The sequence below is a fragment of the Mastigoproctus giganteus genome, chromosome 2 (genome assembly GCF_048544385.1).
Source record: "Mastigoproctus giganteus isolate SK-2022 chromosome 2, ASM4854438v1, whole genome shotgun sequence".
NCBI classification, from domain to species: Eukaryota; Metazoa; Arthropoda; class Arachnida; order Uropygi; family Thelyphonidae; genus Mastigoproctus; species Mastigoproctus giganteus.
The window spans coordinates 169,829,465-169,856,604 of NC_143576.1; the positions used below are offsets into that span (position 1 = coordinate 169,829,465).

The 27,140-nt window shown below is 35.9% G+C and overlaps 1 protein-coding gene across 1 annotated transcript in view; it reads right to left on the reverse strand.

Moving 5' to 3' along the window:
* The window catches only part of LOC150089737 (RUN and FYVE domain-containing protein 2-like), a 399,341-nt gene that overhangs the window by 161,438 nt on the left and 210,763 nt on the right, over nucleotides 1-27,140 (reverse strand). Inside the window, exon 11 of the mRNA XM_090389637.1 lies at nucleotides 26,454-26,551. Coding sequence (XP_090245763.1) covers nucleotides 26,454-26,551 — 98 coding nt within the window. The remainder of the gene's footprint in view (nucleotides 1-26,453; nucleotides 26,552-27,140) is intronic.

Sequence of the window (27,140 nt, forward strand, 5' to 3'; positions counted from 1 at the left end):
AGGGAGGGAGGGAGAGAGAGAGAGAGAGAGAGAGAGAGAGAGAGAGAGAGAGAGAGAGGAGGGAGGGAGGGAGGCCCCTGCAAAAATGGAGAGAGACTGTAACAGGCCACTAGGCATTTCCTTTTTCTAAACAGATGTGTTTTCATTCATTGATACAATATATGTTAAAGATGTGTGTGTTCTCAGCATTCACGTGATGGAAAGCTATGTTCAATGTTCATAATATCCAGTTGTACGTGCACGAGAGAGAAGGAGAGAGTTCAGAAATTTCCTGAACTAGCTTGAACACAAGCATAGTTAAACAGCATAATTTGCTCTTGTCAGATTACAAGTTTCAACATCTATGCTACATGTGTTCATGGATGTTTATTAATCATTCATTACACATTTTGTTGTGCTGTGTTGTGCCTCAAGTGCATTTATTATGATATCTGAGCATGAAAAATGTCAAATTACTCATGCTCAGATATCATATATCATAGCACAAATATCAAGTTTTGCCAATGCTTAAGGAACTCTGCTTTTGAAACAGTGGAAGTGACATAAACTTATAGAAAGAATGCTCCATCTCATGTACCGTGTTTGAATGACACTACAGATTTAAAGAGGGAAGAAAAAGTTTATAATTCAATTATGGCTAGAAAACCTTTAACTGCTTGTATGCCTACATAAAAAAAAAAAAAAAAAAAGAGGAAACAGCAGACAATTTATGCATCAGAACTGCTGATAAACTTGCAGAAGCTTTAAACATTTCACATGGAAGTTGTGATGGAATCTTAAGCGATGATTTAATGTGCACCGAGCTGCCCAGCATGTGGTTCTCATGTTTATCAATCACAATGCAATGAGCAGATGGTAGTTTGCCACAATCTTATAATATTGTCTCATTTGTGATAATCAAAAATATTCTGGCAAGATGGGTCAAAAGTGATGTTAGGTTTTTTTTTTTATCACTACTGTGCATTACAAAATCACTGCTCAAAGTACCACTGTGAATAAGGAAAGATAAACAGGTGCTGCATCAGCTGAAAAACACAATTTTTCAGAAGTGTTCAGAACGGTGGGTAGCAAAAGACTGAAAGTTACATGACAATGCACCACTCATTTCTCACGCAACAAGAGCGTGCTAAACACAATACTATTACATTACCACAACCCCTTTATATGTCAACTTCTCACCATACATTTTTCTTTTCCCAACAAAGGAAATGTTTATTTCCACAGTGAACAAGAGTCAGTGACGCTACTCAAGATGCTTTCTGTGCTATCCACCAGAACAGTTCCAAAACTGCTACCAGCAACAGTAGCAAAGGAATATCACTACTCAAGAATATACTTGGAGAGTGGCTATGTTTAGGTTTGACTGCATTCAATATGTAAGTCTGGAAACTTTTTGCAAGAAAACCTTAAAAAGATAATCTAATTACTAAAAAATAGTAAGAATTTATTCCAAAGATCTATATGTCAAATTCTATTGGGTCAGCTATTGTAAATTATATACAACTGCCAGAAACAATGCTGTAGTTTACTGAAGTAGTGCATTTCATAATGTGAATCGTACTCTGGGATCACCTGTTTACTCTTAATCATCTGGCAGTCACTGTTATTTAAACTGTCTGTGTCATATAAATTTTGAAATCATCCCCCTTTCCCTCAGGATATGTTGCCAGAAATCACATCTGGATTTCCCAATTGCAATCTTGGAAATTAAGCATACTACTCACCTCTATAAACTTTCTTCTTAATTGCAATCTTGGCAATTTAGCATACTACTCACCTCTAGAAACTTTCTTCAAGTTTCATGAACATAACATTCTAAGCTTTAAGTTTAAAAAAATAAAAATAAACTACTCCCTTTAAAAGTTCATATGATTATGGAGATTAATTATTAACAAACCATTTGTTTGTATATCTGGAAACACTGCTTTGTATATCTGGAAATTACAGCAACCTTTACTGTGATCATTACTATTATTATTTGTATAGTACATCATCAGGCCATGTATACAATGTTTGAACAAGTGTATGTTCATAGGCTGAACTACATGTCATACAAGCTGAAAAACCTAGAATAAATTGGAGGAGGGATACTTCCTCAGCCTGAGATAGGCTAATTGAAGTCTGACTGAAGAGCCCTTTAAAAATTTCTCCATTCACTGATGGAATTCACACCCAGAACTCATCAAATCAGTGAAAAATAGCAAAATTATTGTATTTATCACATGGGATCCGTGGTTCATATTCACACAATTGTATTAATTATTATTAATGATTAATTGTATTTATACAATTGTCACCATGAAAGTGGTTATTTTTTTTCAATTCCACACACGAGACTGATGTCTTCAGGTTATGGATGTGTGCCTAAGGTATATTTTAGCCCCTGCTATATATTATACTCTTCATGGTTGTGTGGAAAAAAACAACTAATTTTATCAATTAAGAGTTGAAATTTACCATTTGGACAATCCAATAAGTCATATGATGATGGCATCGATATTGATGAGGTCAATGACTTTTATGAAATAAAAACTGTTATACCATGTTGAAAAGATAGTTGCAACTGTAACCAGTAATGAACATGAGTCCAACCTGCCTGCATGTAAGTAAAAATTAAAATAAGAATTAGAAAATTTTTTTTAGGACACTGTTGTCCCAGCTTAAAAACTAGATGAATATAATTCCCTCCTCACTTTTCTGCAGCCTTCTTCATCTTTGTTGCTTAACTAACAAGCTCCAACTCATTCAGATGGCCACATTTTACATTAACTATAAAAGGGTTGAAGTCAGCAAGAGAAGTAAAATTGATTTTGACAGAACACTTAAACAAAAGATAAGTTTCTACTATGATGGTTCTGGAATTTTGAATCAGACAAAATCTTCAAAGAACAAACATGAGAGAATAAGATATATTTCATTATAGTATAACTTTCGATTTTTTTTTCCCCCTGACCAAATACAAACAAATGAAAGATGTACTTATGTTGTCAAAAGTATGGACATCTAAAAGTTGTTTGAAGTACTCAGGTAAATAAATCAGTTCAGTTTAATGCTTCATATCAAGTTTTCTATTTCTTATTATCAGCAAATCATTAATCTTGCTCCCCAACAGCATCAGCCAATTCTCTAACCTTCTAATAATTTCCTTTATATCATAAATTTATTGAAACAGCACAAAACAGATTTCTATATTGCTACTTTACTGTGTATTAGTTTCAAGATACTTGGAATGTTTTTATGATTTTCAGTTAATCTCCCCCACAAAACCAGTAGGGAGTAAACTGGTTGAATATTATTATTTTTTTTTTTATCACAGTACAGTGAAGTGAAAGGAAATTTACAGGTGCAAAAGATAAAGTTAAAAGTGATATAAAACTGAGAAGAGAGGAAAGGAGTCTAATATTTATCCTAAGTTGCTTTTGGTCAGATCAGTGGTCTATACAATTCAATAAAAAAGCAAATGTTCACTGGTGAAAATACAATGCAAATCAAAGATGACCAATGTCTATGTGTGAATAATCATTGTAAGTTAGAGAATTTTTTTTTTTGTTAACATAATTTTTAAAACAAAGTCTGTATTTGTTACATATCCTTTGTTTATTAAAATACAATAACATTCACATTGTTTCAAAAAGAAAATGCATTCTCAGTTTAAAACAATTGATTTATAAACTTTTGGAGGAGCATTCATTATAAGCTCGGGCTTACCTGTGTGCATTTGATTCAAAACAATCAACTTAAAACAAACTTTTGGAACAGAACTCATTCCTAAGATGGGGATGTATTCATTTTATTTTCACTATAAGAGTTTCATTTAATGAATTTTTATACTTATAGTTGATAAATTAGGCAACACTCTCTTACTGCATTTCAAATTCACAAAGATTCAAAACAATCAATCTACGTGGTTCCCATTTATTAAAAGCAAAGCCATGTCAAAAACTTTAAGCATCGGGGTCTTAAAGTTTTTGACATGAACCACTATATGAAAGGATCCCATTGCCTCAGGGATGATGCATGGATTCAACTGCTTCTAAGCTCCTATCTCAACATGGATCTGATTAGATACACAGCTGTATCTAGGTTATTAAAAAATTATAGGCAACATCGATGTTAAACCTTAACTTCTTTTGCATGATATTAGGAGTAAAAGAGTTTAATGTAAACATCTCCAAAAATAAATTAATTGAATTTGAACACATACTTTACTTTTTCTAACATTTACCAATTACAATCATCAACTCCTAACCCATTCTGAAGTGATCAAAATTTGCATTAAAAACAATGATTCTTCATACTTGATGTTCCAAATATAATAACTTGGAACATTAAGAAAAAGTTCCAGGTATATTCTTCTGAATAAAAAAGTGTTAAAAAAGTTTTTAAAAATATATTACGGCTAACAATATTCAAAACAAAAGCATTCCATAGGGCATTCACAATCTGTAAAAATAGGAAACATTCTAAGGAAGCCACTGGTTTAATAAAGTATAAATTAAATCAAACAATTAAAATGTAATGTATATCTCAATATATGTGCATCGCACATATATATATATATATATATATATATATATATATATATTAATATTAAATATAATTTACTGCAATTTTTCACATATTTATTTTACATTAACGGTTGCACTTGCACACTGATTCATATGTACATAAAAGGGTTTTTATTCCATATGGATTAAAGCCAACTTTGACTTTAAGAACCATTTTTTTCTTATCGGATGGAAAATAAACCAGATATTTCTGTCACACAACCTGTGCCGGTGGCTGACTAATTCAGCCACAGTAATAAAAAATCCCAAAAATGTCTCTGTCCTCCCCAATCCAGACCGATTCAATCACAATTTTTCAATTCAGTTCATTAAGGTGATAGGTCAAGACATTAGCAAATGTGTTAATCAGACTATCTTATTTGCTGCTGTGTCAAAGCAGCTAATGCCATGAAGTGTCAGTATATTACTTTCTTAAATTGAGTATATTCTATGATTAATTTGCCTGTTTTGCTAGATCTAAAGAAACCATGTGATCCTCACCCAAGTAACTCAGCTAGTGTTGGGGTTGTAACTGGTAAATGTTAGAAAAAGTAAGGCGTGTTCCACAAAAAAATAAAAATAATTAAAAAAATAAAATTCCACTAGGAATTGCTGTCCTTCTATACTGAAATTCCTCCTGGAATTCCTGTCCCATATTGTGTGGAAGGACAGCAATTGTAACTGCTGTGCTTACCCAAGATAATAATTGTAATAGATAAGCACAATATGTGTGTGTGTGTGTGTGTGTGTACACACACAGTGTTTATAAAATATTGAAAATAAAGGTGGATTCATCATTAAAAAAGTGAACAATACTGAATTATTTCTGGCCAATTTTTAAGATGATAAGTGGGGTAATTTTTACCTCATTAACTTAGTGCACATGAAAGGTAGAAAAATCACTGGGACAACTAGTTATGGGTTAATTGCAATGGTATATTTGTCAGTAGACTCCAAGCCAATTTTTGGTAACAGAAGGCAGTATTTTGTCCATTCCTCCTTCAACACAGTGGTCAATTCAGCATTCAACTACTGATTGCTGGTGTGTGTGTGTGTGCTGGCTCAAAGCCAACATTACAATTCATCCCAAAGTTCATTGGGGTTCAGGTTGGGGGCTCAGGGAAGAACAATGATGTTTTTGCATACCCATTCTTCAAACCAAATCACTATATGGTACACTGTTATGCTGACAGAGAAAAAGGCCTCCCCATATTGCAGCCACAGTGTAGGAAGAATGGAAATGTCCAAAATGTTAATATACCACATTGTATTCACTGTTCCAGAAATGATAACTAAGCCCAAACTACGAGAAAAAAATGCAGATGGTGACAGTACTTCTGCCAAACTTCAGTTTGGGACTACTCTGAGATCAGTTAATTGTACTCTGGTAAATAACATTCTCCAGGCATCCACCACACCCAACGAAAATCAAAATTCATCACTCTATAACACAGCTTTCCAATGTTCTAAAAACCAATTACAATAAGTTGTGCAACTGTGTGCATTGCATGCTGTGGTGTTTAATTCTGATTTATGTGCTACAGCTTTTCTTTAAAATACAATGCTATGCAGCTTCCAACACATTATCCTTGTGCTAATATCTGTTCCTGAACCTCCCTGAACTCCTGGTTAGAGTAGCTGATGAGGACTGATGGAATCAGTGCACTATTCTTCTGTAATTTAAATTTTGTTCTATTCAATGAGGACTGATGTGATTAACTATATGCTCCAGTCTCTTTCTTTCAATTTCTTCAGTCTATCCAGTTTGTTTCCAATTTATAGCAGCATTACAACAGTGAACTGAAACACCCACCACTGATCTGATGTTTGTTTTGCTGCAAGGACATAAACAGATTGTTTGCTAATATGGCATCTTATGATGACTCACACTGGAAATTACTAAACTCAATGCCCTATCTACAGTATGCAATTTGTTGATCTGCTTACTTGTAGCATAAATAAACTGCTTTTGTACTTATTCTGACATGGGGATGGCAGGCACAGTTAATTTTTCCCAAATCCCACAGGTGTACAAACACTTTTTTTGTACTTTAAAAAAGAAAACAGAAATAAGGGCCTCTAAAAAACAGCTGTATGAGCCTCATAGGCATTAGCACTGGCTCTGGTACATATACACAACTACTTTAAATTTTATTTATTATTTTTATCATTTGTTTAATCTTTTCTTTAAAATGGTAACCCAAAACATGAAAGGTCATTAGAATCTACAAAACTTTATACTGTGTATGGATTGAGAAACCAGAAAATAATTATCTAATGGTGAACTTGAATTTCTGCACTATAATTTGAAGGAAATATTTATGAAAGATTGTTTTAAAGAATGGAAGTATAAGAGATAAATGAATAAAAAAAGGTAGTTGGATGATTTTGAAGTTGAATACTGATGCAAGTGCTCAGACTAGTTTGGAAGAAAAAGATAAAAATACAAATGCTAATTCAGAAGGACAGTGCCACCAAAATCTGTAGAAAAAAACATGTTGCAAAAACAGATTAATCTCACTTCTATGGGATACACTTCATACACCTCAACTCGTGGTGGGCCCTATTCTCTCTGTCTGAGATCAGTTAATTATAGCCTCAGTTGAAGAGGCCTTTAATTCCTCCTGTCTCCAATGGGAGAAAATGACACAGCTACACAAGTTTTATAAAAACAAAAATGTAATACCCCAAAACATTACTTAATATCTGACTTTAAAATACAGTCATATGTATTGTTACATTTCTAACAATTCATCGAAATTATGGCTAATATTTTCTTTTACAAATCTATAAATTCAGCTTTGTCCAGTAGTATAGAAGACTTTTGTAATACTCCAGTGCAGAATTCAGTCTTGGCCCCCTAGATTCATAACCCTTTGTTAGGCCCAAAGGAACTTAGTTGCACCCTTCTGGCCCAGTCTCCATGTCTTGGTGTATAATAGCCTTAGATGCTAATGTGCCAATAAAATTATAATCCTAATCCTGGCCCAATCCCCAAGAAGGGATCTTTCCAACTTTGTAGCCAAGGAAAAGGTTCAGAATGATTTCCAAGAATGTGATTATAAGGACAGCAATACAATTATGGGAACGCTGCATGGAGCAACTTAAGACATGCTTTAAAACAGAGCAGGGTTTTCTGAAAAGCAAGGAATGATGCAATCTACAAGTTATGTTGCTTTAAACTGCAGTAACAATTTACAAAAGTTCAGCTTCTTTTACTTCTCTTCTAACCACTTTATATTCATCCATCCACCAAAAAAAAACTTTTCAACTCTGGGTTTATCCAGATGTAAACTTCATTTTGATAATTTCTATAGAAAGTATTTTTTTTTATATTACTAGGTTTATATAAACTACCTACAACCAGTATCTTATGTATTCTTTCTTGACAAACTTAGATGAGATTAGATAGATACTTTAATATTAGCACTTAATGCTAATATTAAGTATCTATTGTTATTTCATATTAATAATGGTTACATCAGATGAAAATCATCTGCCTATTTCCAAGCTGAAAGCAAAATAAAAATTAAAAGTTGCACTACCAAAACAAAGTTTCACTTTTGGGCTAACCTTTTTCAGTTACTCACTTCCTGTTTGCCATTTTTCATAAAACCTCCTGCTTAGAACAGCTCACATCTTTTCAGACAATACCCAACTTGCCTTCTGAAGATATTCCTGTGCCTATGCAGAACTATAAAAATGGCAGTCCCCTTATAATAAGAAGGGCAACTCGTAAAAGAGACTACCAAAAAATGCCCAGATTTTATCTAAGCCTAATGTAACTGAGATTTTATACCTCCCACAATTTTCCTGAGGTTTATAAAATGTTGATTAAAATTTTACAAACATTTTACAAAAAAACGTTTGATAATGTCTGTAAATGTTCCAAAATCTTTCAAAATCTTTCTCAGTTTGGCTTCAGAACATCAGTCACCAATTTTAACGAGTAAATGAATCATCATTTTGTTCCTTTTTTCTTTTATACTGTATTTTGTTTAAATTTTCTACTGCTCATTTAAAATTATTGTTCATTATAATATATACATATGTATTTATTATAGTTTCTTTACAATTATTTATTGTTTATATATACCGTTCCAGGTCAACATATCACAAATGACTGTCTTTAACTGAATGAAAAGTTCATTTTCATTTAACAATTTTTCACTTGATAAGCAACTTTCAAGGACCACATCCCTTTCACAAAATGAGGAAATTAGTGTTGTTAGCTGCCTGTAGCAGCCAAAGTGAAAAAATAAGCTAAAAGGTTAGTCATTTGATGTCAAAATATTGCCTGATATTTATAAAAGTGATCCTCCCTTAGTCATCAGTATAATTTTTGTGGGAAAACTCAAAATGAAATTGAGCAAAACATTAATTCACTAAATATAATTGGAGGAAAAGTTTAAAAGTGATATGTGACAAGGTTCTGTGATCCTGAGGAGAAATAATAAAATGAACTGTTGCTTTTCTGTCTTTACAGTTCTCCATCCATGACAATATATTCAAGAATTGAATATTCAATGGGAATCAAACTCAGAATACTCAAAAATTCTGAGTTTGATTCCCATTGACAACTAAAATAATTTATTAAGTTCTCTTCAATCAAGACTGCAATTTGCTGATCTCAGGTGGAGGAATAGGGGGTTCCCCTTGTGAGTTAATCTGGATTCTTCAACCTGCAAAATGTTTTTTGGTGTACTATAACATGAAAATTGTCTCACAAACTTATACTTATGTAGACATAATGGCACAATATGGTCTGTTGATGATGTTCCTAAAACCCACCAACATATCTTCATACTTCCCCATCTCTTCCATCATGCAGTATGATTGATGACTTTTGAGGTTATGATGAACATCGTGGCGAGATCCATTATTCCTTACATTTCAAGGGTACAGCTCTAAAATGGTGTTTGCAGGGTGGCCGGCCGCTAGTTAGTACAATGGAATGAAGCTACTGGTAACTCTGGGAGGCTTCCAGATCAGCTAGTGTATAATCTTGTTACCTCTACTCTGCCAGATAGTGACTGGAGAGAGAGTCCGAGTAGTGTGTATGTGGGGGACATTGTCAAGACCACATTATGTCAAGGATCTGGGTATGTTCTTACCATGGGTACACCATATCCAAAATTTTCATTACTTCATACAGCATGTCCCACCCACTTTTCCTTACTATTGAATACACCATGAATTGTCAAACTAATAGAGCAAGTTTATCTGCGAAAAGATCTAAACCTCCCACACAATTCCTAATTCATTTCACAAATATATGTGGTCACAATTCTAATCTCAACGATGTCCATTTCCACTTTCTGTCTGCCAAACCCCATGTACTTTTTCTGACAGAATCTCAGTTATCGGTTGATTCAACTACTGCTCATTTCAAATGCCCAAATTATTCGCTGTATGATTCCTTTCGCCTCAAAGGTGATACTTGTATATATGTCCATTCTGATATTCTGTGTCAGACTTGATAATTTGCAATCTCCTCTCTTCAATGTTCTCCGGCTTAAAGACAACTGACTTCCTCTCCTTACAACTCAACTTTCTCCAGTCCAACTTTCCTAACAGTGAGGTGATTTTCCTTGGTGATTTTAATGTTCACAACTCCAGCTGGCTTCCGTTTTCTAGTCACACCGACCCAACTGGTCAAGATGCTGAGGCTTTTGGAATTACTAATGACCATGCACAGATTGATCATTTACCTACAAGACTACCGGACAATCCCAATCATACAGCCAACACATTTGATCTGTTTCTCACAAACAATCCTTCTAAGTACACGGCTGAAGTGAGAGGTCCTTTAGGCACTTCAGATCACAACTTGGTGATTGTCTCTTCTTCAATGAAGCCTTTATCTCATGGCTATTCCCAACCTCGTGTTGTTTGGCATTACAAGAATGCAAAATGGAATGACCTGCGAGATTTATTTTCTTCTTTTCCTTGATCGGATTACTGTTTCAAAACTTCTGATGTCAACATTTGCTCAGATCATGTCAGTGAAATTATTCTTGCAGGAATGGAATCCTTTATCCAAAACTCGACTTTAAAATCTCGTCTTTTATCTAAACCTTGGTTTTCCAATAAATGTGCTAAAGCTGTTCAAGAGAAGAACGTTGCATATCGTAATTGGCTTGTTTCTAATTCTTCAGTTTCATTTTCTGCCTACACCAAAGCTCGCAGCAATTGTAAAGCAGTTATTAATCAGTCCAAACTAGAGTTTGAACAGGCTAAGAATAGAAAACTTGCTTCTTGCCCTAATGTTAGCCGAGCATTCTGGTCTCTTGCCAAAGCTATTGGCCGCAACTTTTGCCCATCTCTGCTCCCACCTCTGTCCAAACCAGATGGTTCTGTTGTCACTTCAGCCAAGGATAAAGCTGACCTGCTAGCATCCCATTTTTCTTCCAACTCATGTATTAATGATCTTGGTAAAACACCTCCCACCATTCCCAACACGCTCCATTCAATGCCTCATGTGGTCTTCCATCAAAAGGATGTCAGAAGGCTTTTGACGAATCTTGATGCTAAGAAAGCTCAAGGTCCCGATGGTATTTATCCACTTGTTCTCAAAACCTGTGCTCGTGAACTTACTCCTATTCTTTGCAACCTTTTTTCACTATCTTATTCCAAAGGTGTTTTTCCTTCTGCTTGGAAATTTGCTCACATCCAGCCAGTTCCTAAAAAGGGTGACAAATCCCTCTCATCCAATTATCATCCCATTGCAATTACTTCTACTCTTTCTAAAATAATGGAGAAATTAATTAACCGCCAACTCTTAAACTACCTAGAAACCTTCCGTCTGATCAACGATAGCCAGTATGGATTCCATAAGTGTCGATCCACTGGTGATATTCTGGGTTATGTTACCGATTTATGGACTAATTCAATGGAAAGGTTTGGTGAAACACAAGTAGTTGCTCTTGACATCTCAAAGGCTTTCGAGTGTGTTTGGTATAAAGGTCTTCTAACCAAACTTCCATCTTATGGTTTGCCAACTGCTTTTTGTAATTGGTTATCCAGTTTTCTCTCTGATCAATCATTGAGGGTGAGGGTAGATGGCTGTCTTCTAACTTCTCCACTAATGCCGGTGTCCCCCCCAAGGTTCAGTTCTTTCCCCCACTCTTTTCCTCTTGTATATTAATGACCTTCTTCCATTGACTGGAAATCCTATCCATAGTTTTGCCAATGATAGCACATTGCATTCCACTTTCCATTTTGAGAAACCTTGTCCTGCTCAATCAGCTTCAACTTCTTGGAAATCTGCTACCAATTTCTTAAATGCTGATCTTCAGGTACTTCTCCAGTGGGGCAAAGACAACTTAGTTTATTTCAATCCTTCTAAAACTCAATCTTGTCTTATATCTTGCAAAAAGGATTCTTCTGCTCCTATGCTTATCTTTGGTGACACTCTAATTTCTAGGTAAAATATATATCTCTTTTGGGAATTACCCTGACTTCTAATCTCTCTCTTGGCGCAAGCACATTAGAAATATTGCTTCTTTTGCATCTAAAAAACTTGGTTTTCTCTTTCGCTCTTTGCATTACTTTTCTTCCAAAGAGCTGCTCACTCTGTATAAATCGCAAATCTGCCCTACCATGGAATATTGTTCCCACATTTGGGGTGGTGCCCCCAAAACCTCTCTCAGGCTTCTTGATTCCAGTCAGAAGAGGGCAGTTAGGTTAATTAATGATTCATCTCTAACAGAGTCTCTCTCCACTCGCTGTCTCATAGATGTACTGTTTCTGCTGCATGCCTCTTCTACAGATATTTCCATGGGCACTGTTCTGAATTGGCTTCTATAATTCCCGCTCTCTCCTTCAAAACAGTCTGAACACGTGCAGCCACCAGCCAACATTCATTTACTGTCCAACTTCAAACTCACAGAACCAACTTTTCATCTTCCTCGTTTATTCATTCAACTGCCGTTTTCTGGAACGACCTTCCTTCATACGTATTTCCCAAAAAATTAGTCTACAGAAGTTCAAGTCCAATATCAACAAATATCTTCTTTTGTCTTCTCAGCCTCCAACCTAAGCATGGTACAAAGTACTATAGATTCTAATACCTCGTGTTTGGGGTTTACATCAAAAAAAAAAAAAAAAAAGTGGTACTGTCAATGCTGTGTAGAAAAGAATGCAAAAGTTGACAATGTCATTATCTTTCACACTCTGGTACAATCATACAATTTCAATAATACCATGTAGTATATACAAATAAATGTAGGTTTGGTCTGCGCTCTCTCTCTCTCTCTCTCTCTCTCTCATGCAATCTCAGAAATTTGTCAACTATATTATTTGTTACTTCTAAACTTTACTGCCATCATGTCTAGTGTATCACGGGCAATCAGTATCCATTTCTTTTCTTTTTTTTTCTATAAAAATCAAACTGATTCTGTGAAATCACTATCAAATGCTTTATTAGGCATTTTTGCATTAAACAATTATTTTTATTTTTGCTTATTTTTTTCCCCATCAGCTGCTACAAATATCTACACCACTAATGCAAACTATAAGCATTTAGGTGTTACTCTGTTATGAATATTGACGGCTGTTACATTTATTTAGGGCATCGGTAGCCAAGTGTGCTGTTGGTATATTTATCAGCACCGCAAATACCTTGCAGTGCTGATAAATATATCAGCAGCACTAATAACTAATGGCTACTGCATGTTATTGTTATTTCATATGGGAAAATAACATACCACGTTACTGCCATTTCATTTCAAATAAAATATTTTTTATTAATATCCCATATGAAATTACAATAACCAGCCCGGACATTAATAAAACATTTTTTTTTTTCAAAACCAGCATGAATTTACATTTTTTTTTTTTTCCCTCACTCAAATCACAAAGTTACAAGCAATGTTACTCCATCTAGTATGTGTGGAATAATGCAGTAATCATCCCAAAATCTAAAATAATCGCACAAACTAATCTTATTATTAAAAAGAAAAAAATCCAGATTTTCCCCAAATCAACTTTAGATAATTAATCAGTTTGTTGATTTAGATCTCTTCCATTCACTTCTAAAATTATGCCAAATTTTAAAAAAAAGTAATCACTAAGGAATTAAACAAGGACATTAACCTTGGAGTACTTTTTAAGGTTGAATAAGCAGATGTTTTATTTTTCTTTTATATCTGAAAATTTTCCTATAAAACACAATAACCATCTCTCCTGTTACTACTCTAATCATTTCAGAACCTATTCTTTATGTTAATATGTTATACAATTAGTATGGCTAAAGATCCCTATATACATTAAATAAAGTGGAAGGGATATGAAAACTCCATAAAAGGATTTCACTCTTATCAAAAACAAAATTTTCAGTTAAGTCCATATTTCTATTTACAATACATACAATGAGCAAATTTTCAGAACAAAAATTAATAAAATAATTTAACATATACTTAAAAATTGTCAATAATTACTGAAAGTAACAAAGCTATGAACTTCAACATAAATGATTATAACACTGATACAGTAAACCCATGCTTTACTAAACTTCAGAAATAATGGATGTGTCAACCCAGCTGGCAGATTTTTGCCTGTACAGCAGGACCTAGTAATGTTTTAATGCCCAAATCTGATAGTACTGTACTTTCGCAAATACTTCATACTCCTTTATGGTGGGGTGGGGGGAAGAGAAAGAGAGAAATGTGTGCACAGCTTATTAATGAATTTAATCCAAAGCTTCAGATTTCTTTTAAGGTTACCACAGCCAGATTCATCAAAAAATGCATTTTTATAAACTTTGGCATTTTTATTCACATATCTATCTGCAGACTCAAAAGTATTTTGTTTATTACTAATATACCTATCGATATTATTAAAACATGATTTGGAATACTGCACTGCATCAAAAGTTAGATTCTTTTTTGGAAATTAAGATTCTTGTTTCCTAGCAATGTACATAATTCATTCAAATATCCGGCGCCTCCGTAGCCAGGTGGGAAGGAGCAGCCGTGCATAGCACACGCTTCTTGATTAGACCGGGGTTCGAGCCCGTCACCACCAAATACGGAGAATACGGAAAGGTCAGGGAATGACCACCGCATATCCCGGAGCAATATGGCCTTAGTTGCTAATGCTCCTAAAAACCAAATAACAAACAAACAACAACAACATTCAAATATCAGTTTCCCATGTGATTTTTTTTATAAAGCTGAAACAGATAGATAATAACACCAATACTGTTTACTGCCCAATGGAAATGAAAGGTAGGGGACAATGGGCCATATTCATTTGTCATCTTTCCTTGCCAATGGTAAAAATCACCTAGCTCACTTCTTGTCCCACATTGGGACAAGAAGTGAGAAGGCTCAAGATTCTAAGTTTGCCACTCTTTGATAGTGAATGTAACCTGTCCAGTATTGTGTGAGTATTAAAAGTTTCATACTCACATTCCTTCATGGTTAGTGAAAATCGAAAATAAAAGTTTGTGCTGAGAAAAAACTTCTCAATTTTCGTGTCTTAAAAAATGAGGTGTGGGGTATTTGAGAAATTACAGTATAGTATTTTTCATCAGTTAAATATATTAAAATATTTTTCATAATAAAGCAGAGTACTAGAAAGCAGGTTTTCCTCACCATCACCTTCCATCTGCCCACCAAATATATCAGATACTAGTAGGGAGTCATCTGAACCTCCAGCAAAGATATGCAAGAGCTTGTCAGGCTCCAAACAAGCTTTACTCAGTTTCCACTGCTATTATATGATATAGCAAAATTTCAGACTTTTCTACTCCACACAGTAAGTGCAATAAAACACACCGATGAGCCAAAACATTATGACCAGTAAGTGGTTATGCAAATCGAAGCAACTGCAGGTGAACTACGGCACGTGCACAGGACGGGACACGGTATAAAAAACACCTGATGCTGAGCTCCGTTGATCAGTGTTTCTCTTGTTCTTCAGGTGGGAAAGGCAGAGAACTTAAGCGAATTTGACAAATTCCAAATTTTAATGGCCAGACGACTAGGTCAGAGCATATCCGAAATGGAATGGCTGGTGGGATGCTCACAGTCAGACGTGGTTAATACCTACCGAAAGTGGTGCGAGGAGGGGGGAACCCATGAACCGCTGGCAAGGTGTCGGACGACCACAGCTCATCGATGCTAGAGGTGAGCGAAGACTCGCCCAGATGGTACGTGGCAACAGAAGGGTGACTGTGGTGCAACTCAGCGGTAATTGGAATGCTGGTGATGGGAGTAACGTGTCACAACATACAGTACATCGAACCCTGCTGAAAATGAGGCTGCATATTCGCAGGCCCCTCCGAGTGCTCATGCTAACCACAGTTCACTAGCGACAGCACCTTCAATGGGCATGCAAGCATTGAAACTGGACCTTGAGTGATTGGAAGAAGGTTGTCTGGTCCGACAACCAGACGACGACCACATCTTCCAATTGCACGTTTCCTGTTGCACCATGTGGACGGCTGCTTACGTGTGTGTCATTTGTCGGTGCCATCCAAACTGACTGCCTTTGGACTCAGTAACACACCTCTTTGCCATTGCGGACAGACAGAAACTTGGGAGCATCTTATGCACCACTGTAAATTATACGAGGACCTACGATGTCGCCTAATCACAGAAACACAATACGTATTACAAAACCAGGAGCATCATGTACTAGAGGAGAAGTATAGCTACAAGGTGCTAACCCGCTAACTAAATACGCGCAGGACCTTTTCGGTCAAAGAAGAACTTTCCCTGAGCCACAACCATAAGCAGTGAAACCCCGCTGACTCACCAGCCCAAAGAATGCTCTTGCTTACATAGACTTTCAAACAAAAAAACATAACTACCTGGAAGAAACCCCACCTCATTACTCAAACTCTGAGGGAGAAGCCTCTTACCTGGAGTAGACAAATCCATCGAGTGCAACACACAGAGACACTCTCCATATGGAAGCGATAACCACCCAAGACGGTGCTGCTAGGTTGAAATCACTGATGTGCTGACCAGCAGAAACCACGGGTGACGGCTCACCTACTAGACAAAGAGTGGAAACTAGACACTACTCGCAACGCAGTCGAGCAAGTCACCACTGAGAGACATCACCCCGCAAATGGCATACACACCGAGACAACAACTTTAGTACCAGAACCTGTGGGGACAGCAACACCAATGGCAAGACAAACAGCAGATAAACTGCTGCAGAGCCTTACTGGCGATCTGAGCTGGCTCCCTTGCCAAGCTCACTGTACTCCCCTACCCGGTGGACTGGGGGATGGCCTTCCTGTCTCCCCCCCTCACCATCCCCTCTTTTCCTTCTGGTGGGGCATGAGCATGCCCTACTGACATTTTCCTGGGTCATCTTCTCTATTGATCCCAGTTCTTCCTACCTTTCCCCCCAGTCTTCAGTCCCCCCTCTATCTGCACACTACCTACATCAAAATTTTAACTTCTCTAAATTATTTTCGCCAACTCCTCAGCCACTAAACATCCAGTGCACCCCCATTTAACCAGGAAAATACAATATGTACATGTTCAACATACCAACGGGTACGTTATACATGTTTTTTATTTTTTTTTTTTTATAGGTCCTAGCCACTGAAATCTCAGGAAAGTAGGTGGCAGGACCTGCCAGAGTACTTATTTAAAAATACTGGTGAACCTGGTCTGCCTCCATGGGGCGAAAGTGGTGCAACGTCAGGCCTCAGCTGAGGTCTGACAGCTAAATGGCCAGAAGAACAATGGTACACGACACCACACACCTCAAAATCCATACATTTTTAAATCTCTAGCCTTTACAGTGAATTGTACCACCATACAATGTAAACTACGTGGAGATAGGAGCAATCCCTGGTGCCGTCTGCAGTTATCTAAACATCATTCAATCCAGAGCCAAGCTGGAGGCTAATACACAGAGAATCCTTAATAACCTAACAGATTGGACAAAGAGGAACAAACTCCAGATCAATCCCTTGAAAAAAAAAAAACATGATGGTTTTTAAGTTTAGCCTTGACCTCAGAAGGGCCCCCCCCCCAGAACAAAATTGCCAGGGGTCCGGTTGCCGTTGGTAACACAAACCAGTCCTTGGAATCATTATCGACCATAAGCTCTCATTCCTCCAACATCTTCAACACCTGTCTGTAAAAATCAAAAACGTTTTGGCTTCCATCGTCAGAATCTCTTGGAACGACTGGGGACTATCCAGACGAACAATATTCCTCTATTATAAAGCAGTTTTTCTCCCCGTTGTTACCTTTGCAGCCAGGGTCTGGTTCCACATGGCGACCAATGTCAAAATGAGAGAGAAACTAAATTCAATACAGAGATCCATACTGCTATCCACTCACTGCATCTGCAGAACTGTTTCAACCACAGCTGTACAAGCACTGCCCCTTGACCTGCACCTCATTTTTCAAGGACTTTGCTACCGAATTAAGAAGAGAATCCCTACCACATGCTAGAGATAAGTATCAATCTGGACACTGACACCAAGAAAGAAAGAACTCAATGCTACACAGAGCTGATCACGAGGTGGCAAGAGCGATGGGATGCATCAACGACTGGAGCTGTTACACGAAAGTTCCTCCCTGATGTGAAGTTCACAACAATCAGAACAGTGAACTCATGGTTTTCAATATCCCTTGAAGCCTCATTTTTAGTGACAGGACACGGAGCAATAAAAGCAAAACTTCATCAACTTGGTCTACTTAACATGGATCAAAGTTACTGCGCTCAATGCGAGGACTGGCAACACATAATCTTCACATGCCCAGAATATTGTGATTACAGAGTTTCCCAATCTCACCCCAGACACACTTTGACAACTACTTCTAACTCCACAAACACTTGTAGCATTCCAGACGTTTGCTAAAGATGTCTTAACAAAAGAAAAACGCTTTACATGGCAGCGAATATCAATAAACAAGACACCAATCACTGAAGAAGTAGTCAGAGCAGATAATTGTTACAGCCCTCTTGCCACGCTAAATATATATATATATATATATATTTTTTTTTTTTTTTGTCACGCTCTGCCATGAACTGGGACTCCCCAGTTCTGGACAGCCACAGTCTCTTTTTCTTTTTTCTCTCTTGCACTACACCCTGGTATGGGACCCTCTGGGCTGAGAGGTCTCCTCTCTCATCATCCTACCCCCTTTTTCCTCTTCATCCAGTAAGTAATTCCTCCCTCAGGGAGGAGGGTGAGCTAGTAGCAAGGGAAGCCTTGCCTTCCTGCGGCTAGGGATGAGTACCTGGAAGTGGCAGTCCTGGTGATTACGGCTTTTAGGTAGACAAAGGGCCAAAACACATTACACTACAGAACAGACACATAAGCTCACTAACAAAATTTTTTCTATCTTATCACTTGATTCTTCTACTTTCGAGGTTTTTTTTTTTTTTTTTTTTCCTTCCTCACTACACACCTAACCTTAACACAGTCTGTAAAAATGAACAGTGCAACAAGGCAGGGATGTACTTTGTTCTAAACATAAAACACATACATACATACCTAAACATCATTGCTGACCAGATACACCCTTTCGTGGCAATGGTCTTCAGGTGCCGATGCTCTGGCGGTGCAGTCTTTCAGCAGGAAAACGTGCCATGCTACACCATCCAGATTGTTCGAGACTAGTTTGCAGAACATGAGGAAGACTTCCAGGTATTGCCCTGGCCTCCAAATTCCCCAGACATCAATCCCATCGAGCATCTGTGGTTTGTGTTGGAACAACAACTCTGATCTACAGTGTCTCAAACATGGACCTTACAGAAGTACCAGATACCACAAGAGACATTTAGAAATCTTGTAGCATCAATGCCTCGCCAGGTACAAGCTGTTTTGGCTGCACGTGGAGGACCAACATCATATTAGGTAGGTGATCATAATGTTTTGGCTCATCTGTGTATAGTATTTATTACAGCACTCTTCTTTCTTCTTTTTTTTTTATTTCATAGTATGACACTTGCTTTATAGATTCTGGCAACTCTGGAGACTATAATGTGCATTTTTTTTTTTTTTTTTTATTTAACAGACGACGTGGGGCAAGGCCTGTCTGCTAAATTCGATTGTCTGTATTTTAAGTTTGAAGGTGGGGGTTCAGCCTTCTTCTTGTTGCCTACTACTATCAGTCTTAAAAATTGTTTCACAGACTGCTGAACTTCATAAAAATATACAGCATCCTAAATGTAACATAATTATATCTATATTTATCCCCTTCTCAAAGCAAACAAACACTCAAGAGCAACCAGTGTCCTGTACATCGACATTTCAAATACTCTTTATACTGCATGAAATACTATATAGAGCATGAAAGACAAAATTGTTTTTAAATAAAGAGACAATTACAGATAATTATCCGATATAATTATAAAGTATTCCCGAAAAAAAAAAAAAAAAAAAATATATATATATATATATTAGATGTTGCAAATTATCCATTAAGTTAAATTTTTTTTTTCTCCCCCTACCCACTTAAATTGAGAGTAAAACCTCTGGGTCCTCATGGGCCTTTAGTTGGGTTCTCCAAATGTCACATTTGTAGAGCATTTGAATCCATTGGAGACTAAAGGATTCCTTAAAGGCTTCTCCAGGACTATAGTTAGTATAATTCGGGTGGAGAGTGTGGGGGGGAGTAAGGTTTCTTCCCAGGAGTTATTTCCATATTTTTCATCCTACACAACAAATCAGCCTACAAACACACACACACAATAAAGATTACATGGAAGACCATATGAATTTGGTGCACTATGAATAGGTTAGTCAGCTAGAGAAGGAATCCTCCTGATATCTGATTTTTTTTCTATAATCACAAATTGGCTACTGTTCACCATATGGCTCTGTTTTTATCGATTCAATAATATCAACAAAGATATTACTTTTCACATGAATGCATAGTTGAAAATTTCTTTGACTGGCATTAGATGTTTGCTTTGCTCATTTTATTATTGCCAAATGTAACAGAAGAATAATGTGCTCTAGCTTTTCTTTTGAGAGCAGGTATTAGTTACTTTGTATATTACACGAATTATCATAGCAAAAACTGGCAGAGAACAGCAATTCAGAAAACAAATTTTCTCTCAGTGAATCAGGTTTCGGATCAACAGATATTTCCAATTTATTGGATAACACTAGTTCAGAAGATGGCAATGAGAATGATTTTAGTGCAACTAGACAGTTCCGTATTCTAAATTTTGTTTCAATTGGACTGTAAACAGAAGAGCTTCAAATAGATTGAACCAGCATTTTGAGGACTTGTTGCATTGTTTCTATATAAAACAATACAGAATTACTCTTACCCACCCAAAAAAGTATCATGAATTTTAATTGTGTGACTGTAAAATAAAAATGAAGCTTATATCAAACGGTGGCTGCCTTCTTTGTTTCAAAATTATGGATTAAATAAGCTGCACCTCCATCAAGGTGCTTTAGCATCCTGATGGAGGGGGTTATGTGAATGATAAATTGTTTCGATCAAACCAAAAACAAAAATGTTATCAAGATGAGAACACACACACACACATTTCATAAGCCAAGCCAAAAAGTGTTTAGCAAGTAGGAAAAAAGTTGAATTTTTGTACATTTGCTTGATGGGAAAAAAAAAAAAAAAAAACTATTAAATAATTAAAGAAATAGAAAGTAGCAAACAAAACAATCTTTAAATGAAAAAAAAAGGTGAAAGGCAAAGTTTGAAACCTCTAGCTTAATAATATACAAATATACAGTAAAACCTCACGGAGTGAGAATTCTGTAACATCAGAACCTTTTGCATTTTACTAAAAATAAATAAAAAGCATAAGTTGCACTGAGATCCCTGTTTAGCCACATTTTAAAATAGGTGATTCTAATGAGCAATAAATTTTCTTCAAATTTTGTTTCAAATTAGGAAAAAGTATAACAAAAACCGACAAAACATTAAAATCAGCTTTTGGAGATGTTATGTTGTTTTCAAAGTTTAAATGATACAAAGATAATTCAGATGATAGAAAGGTTGGAAGGGTGGTTAATGGCAGTATATACTACAACAAGATCTAGAGAAATTAGTCGGACGGGCTGAGAAATGACAACAGAAGTTTAAGATAAACAAATGCAAAAGTACTGCATATGGGTAGCAGTAATCCCAGAATATATCAACTGTGTGGTTTTACACTCAGGGTAGTGAAAAATGAAAAAAATCTGGGGTAACTGTGCAGTCAGATAAGAAGTTCTCTGAGCAATGCAGACAGGCTGCCAGGACAGCTCATTGCTGTACATCATTTTGTCAATGATATACAAGAATTTTGCTTGCAGGGTTAAGGAAGTGATTATCTCATTGTATACAGCAATGGTCAGGCCATATCTTGAGCATTGCAAACAGGTCTAGAGGCCTCATTTTAAGAAGGATGTAGAGCTGTTGGAATGAGTACAGAGAAAGGGCAATGAGATCAATGAGGGGAACAAAGGGGTGCTCTAACCAAGAAAAGCTTCAGTTCTGCAAATTGCAGTGTCTGAAGACTAAGCACCTGCAAAGTGATTTGATTGAGGTGTTTAAGGCAATGCTGATGGAAATCTTCCTCTTGCTCAAACTACACACAAGGGGGGAGAGGACATAAATGAGGAAGGATGGTTGCAGAACAGGTGTGGAAGTTTGCCTTTAGCCAGCAGGTGGTTTACTGCTGGAACAAACTTCGATAGCTTGAATAAATTCAAGGAAGAATTTTTTTTTTAGCTGATGTTGCTGTATATGCTTGCTTTTTTTGCATCATTTGCTACTACTGTACTACTGATAAAGGTAAAAAAATGGTAAACTGCAGCCATTAGGAAGCCTCTTCATCAATTCATGCTGAGGGAAATGGACCATAATTTGCCATGCTGGTCCAGCGTGGGTTGGTGGATGAACCATATTTAGCAGTTGGGCTTGAACCCTGGTCTACTCAAAGAGCATGTGCTACTGCACTCCCTCTCCTGACCACTCGGCTACGGAGGCCTTCTGATTAGTATCTGCTACTACTGATACTAATACTAAATAAGACCACCACTGAAGATGATCCTAGCTGAATCTCACCATCGAAGATGGACATTGGCTGTCCATCAACTTCAAAAACCAATGATTCAATTGTTTGTGTTTATTATCCAATCAAAAAAATTAGAAATTTTTAACTGTTTGCAAAATTGCTAGTGAAACTGGTATTTCTTATGGGGGACATTTCAATCAGTTTTAACACAAGATTTGGGAATGTAATATATTTCAGGCAAGTTTGTGCTTTGCATCCTCACTGATGATCAAACAGCAGGCAGTTCTTGCATATGAGGTTTTCATGCTGCTGACCAACGGTTTGTTATTTCCATTACTGGTTAAGAATCATTAGTGTATAACTAAAACTTGGAAACAAAAGCTCAGTCATCTCAATGAAAGACCGTCTTCTCAAAGACCTAAAAAAAGCAAGACAAGCTCAATCCAATGTCAAGATCACGTGTATCATTTTTTTTTTTTTTTTTTTTTTTTGACTTACGGGGCATTATTCATTGTGAATTTGTCCTGCCTGGTCAAACAGTGATTGCCAGAAAAGTGGGCTTCAAGAAATTGGCACTTTCATCGTGACAATGCTCCTGTGCACACATTTTCCATTTGAATTTCTTGCAAAGCACTTCATCAATGTGACCCCAACAAGTTTAGTTTAAGTTACAGATCTGCAAGACTGAGGAAATTATTCAGAATGTGGCACAAGAAACTATTAGCAATTTGAAATTCCAAAAAAAGGCCTATCAGGAATGCTTCCAGAGGTTATGAAAGCATTAGAATTGATGTATAGGGTCAAAGAGGCTACTCTGAAAAAGATCCATCCTAATAGCTAGTAAACCTCACCATATTTCTCAAATATTATTTCATTCCCTGAACTTTTTGGCTGAACTGTCTGTCTTTCATTGCCTGCTCTAGTATATCATATGAACTTGGCAAATGAGTAAGGATTTTTTTGGAATGTGATGCCATAAATTGTTTCGTTAGCTCTGTTGTGCTACATCTGTTTCTCAATGGCAGACTTAACAATTTATATTTATATTTCAGCAGCTGTGGGATTACAGCTGCTGAAGAAGAAGAAGAATGATATTCCAATTTTTAAAGACTATTGTGGGTGGGGGGGGTACTCCTATTAATCCATTTGCCACCATCAATTGGCAATCCCTGCTATATATACACATTCGGGTATATATAGCAGAGGTGGCCAAATTATTAACTCTAAGAGCTGCACAAGATAATATTTGAAGACTTAAGAGCCACAGACTCTCAAGACTGAATTATATGGGAAATAAAGCTTACCAACTATTTAGATGGATCTCTTTGAAGTAATCTCCTTGACACCGTATATATTGATTTCAATGCTTTTTCAACTTTAGAAGCAATCTTGCTGGATTCTCTAAAATTGCTAACAATTCTTGCATTGTGTTGTGTTTTGAATAATTTCCTTAGTGGTTGCAAATCTGCAGCTTTTTTGGGGGGGTATTCCAATGAATATAATGGATGGCAGTGCACAATGATGAACTGTTATGTGAGATCTCCTTCAACTGAAATTTCTGAATCTTCGGGGGGGGGGGGCACTATCAGGGGGCACAATGCTATTTATAGAAAATGGCACTATTCAGCCATTTTCTATAAATAGCATTGGGTAATCACTGTAGACCTGTTTTGTAGTATTCCTGGTTCCTGTTCCAGGTTTGACCAAGCAGGAAAAATTCATAATGAACAACGCCCTGTGGGTCAAAATATATGATAAACAGGATCTTCATTCTTTTTTTGGGCCTTCAAGATGAAGTCTTCCACTGAAGACTGAGCCTTTGTTTCTGGGTCAAAGCCACCCATTATCCATCACCAATAATGATAGAAGAAACAAAGTGTGGGTCAGCAGCAGCACGTTGATAAAGATTATGCCATGTGAGAACTTGACACCCTATGTAATCATCAGTAAGAATGTGAGGCACAACTTGGCTGAAATGTGATACATTCCAAATCTTGTGTTCAAATTGAATGACACATATCCCACAATTAATACTAACTTTGCTAGCAACTTCAAATATCATTTACTGCTGATCCAATTATGAACACAAGCAACTGAATCAATGCTTTTAGATTTTTAAGGTCAGAGTGAGGATCATCATTGAAGATCATTTAAAGAGGGCCACTTTTCCTTCCTCAAAGGAAAAGTGGCCCTCTTTAAACTTCACAAAACTGAAAAGCCTTTGAATGACATGCAGTATCATTCAAAGCTTCATGAATTAATAATTCATGGGTTTCTGTTGTGCTTTTCTCTAATTTGAAACAATCTGATATGCTCAACAAGTTCATTCATTTTAAAATTCAACAAAATACATAAAATACCTTCTATTCAATGTATGCTCAACCATTTACCTGCAGACTGACTGCAGATAAATTGACAGCAGGATGATTCGTGCATTACTATGTCTGGATGAATTACTAAACACATCACTATGATACTGCAATTTCAAGATCAAGTCCATCCTAAACTTTTCAATCACATCTCATAGTAAAAAAAAATTCATATGCATAATAAAAATTCACTTTTCAGATTCAGTTCATTTAAAAATTGTTATTAATACCTTCATCTTAATTATAGCTAACATGCTCAATAATAGATAAAGTGGCATACTATTGAAAATAGTATTTATATAGGCCATCATAAAATGGCAAAAGAAATGGAGTTGAATTTTTATGGTCATTTGCATATACATTTCTCATTAAAGGAAGTAGCAGACCTTTACAATATTAGATTTCAAAATCCAGCAAGACTAAGACCCACTGTTAACACATTTATGAGGTTCAATTATATAAAAAAAGATTTCAGGCAGTAAACATAAGCCTACCAAAGTTCACAACTCAAGAAATTTGGTTATAGAAAAACATTCATGTTTATAATCAAGGATTCTTAAGAAAACTTCATAATAGAAGTTCATAAGAGCCTGCATATTGGTTTAATATACAGAAACCTGAACACCTTATGGTTCATGAGCTGTCAATTAACTCAGAGAATACTTTAAAATATAAAAAAAAATAATAATAATAAAAAGTAAAAATGCTTTGTCTATAAAGGATCTGATGACTAACCTAATCAATATCACAAATATAATTACTATTAATCTCTCTCTCTCTCTCTCTCTCTCTCTCTCTCTCACGTGTGTTTAAGTAAGTTTTTTGCTCTGAATAACCTCAAGTTTAAAGAAACTCATTAAATTAAAATTGTTCACCAAATAATATTTCTAATGGTGAAATACAATTATTCCTTCTGATTAACCTTTTAATCCATGTAAAATAATTTTAAAATTATAAAATTCATATAAATATATGATTACATAATTTTGAAACACAAAAACAAATATGAGCCACAATGTTTTAAGACATTATCTGTGAGAGCATTACCATATATCGTACACAAATCGAAAAAGAACTGTGTAACAGAATATCTAAGAGCAAATGATGACAAGGAGTTTGTTACATTTCTTGCCTTATTAAACATTGCTCTATTCTAGTTCCAAATTTCTGTAATGGTTTAATTCTTTATTAAAAAAAAAAAAAAGTTGTTTCTTCACAATGCATGCAACTAAAATTCAACTTAAAAAAAAATTAATTAATCAATCATTTCTTATAGTACCTATAGAGCTGATTTAAAACTAATATACTTTATAAGAAATTTATATTTAAATATACACTAAAATCACTTCAACATTAACACAGGTTTTAGGTAATCTTTCCATTCATATAAAAAGTTTCCTGTAATAAGACTATATACAAAATAAAGGTTAAATTAAAAGAGCATTATATATTCATATAAACAAGCATAAAATAACTTTGTTCATCTGTTTCTCATGACTGACTACTGCTAATTTTTGAAGCAGCATCTGAAAAGGAAGGGAGATCTAAGTGAGTGAGGGCAGAAGGTGGGCCATACTTAGCTTCCAAATTCTGAATAGTATCGGACATCTGGTTTGCTTTTTGTTCAAGTTGGGAAACCCTCTCTGATTTCTGTTTCAAGGAAGTCTCACATTCCTAGGGATGAAAAATTAATAACAGATTCACATTTCTGCATAACAAGAAATAATAACACAAAGCACATGAGAAATACAAACTAATAAAATGCAGATGATTGAAAATAAAAATTACACTTTAATAAATATAAAAAATATGATAAACTATTGGAAATACAGTCTACCAAAATACAAGGAGCAGAGTTTAAAAAAAAAAAAAGTACACTCAGTGACATATTCTTGTACACATTTAACCATGAGTGTACAGGAAGGTCTCGCATAACGCGAGTTCGATTAATGCGAATTTCAGTTAACGCTATTTGAAAAATTATACTACTTTTCACTTTACACAATGCAAATTTCCAGTTAACGCAATGTTTTTTTTTTTTTTATGCGATAGTTGAAAAAGATTTGAATCGCGCATTAAGTTTACCGCGAGTAGTGCGGTCAATAAACAAATGTTTGCCTGCTGCCCGCCTCAGTGTGTTCCATTGGAAGAAGAAGTGTTACTTGTTTGTCTCCTGCTAATAAAGTATGCACACTTGCATAAAAATTCAAATTTTTAAATGAGCCAGATGAAAATGTTACCGCGAAGGAGATAACAGTAAAAG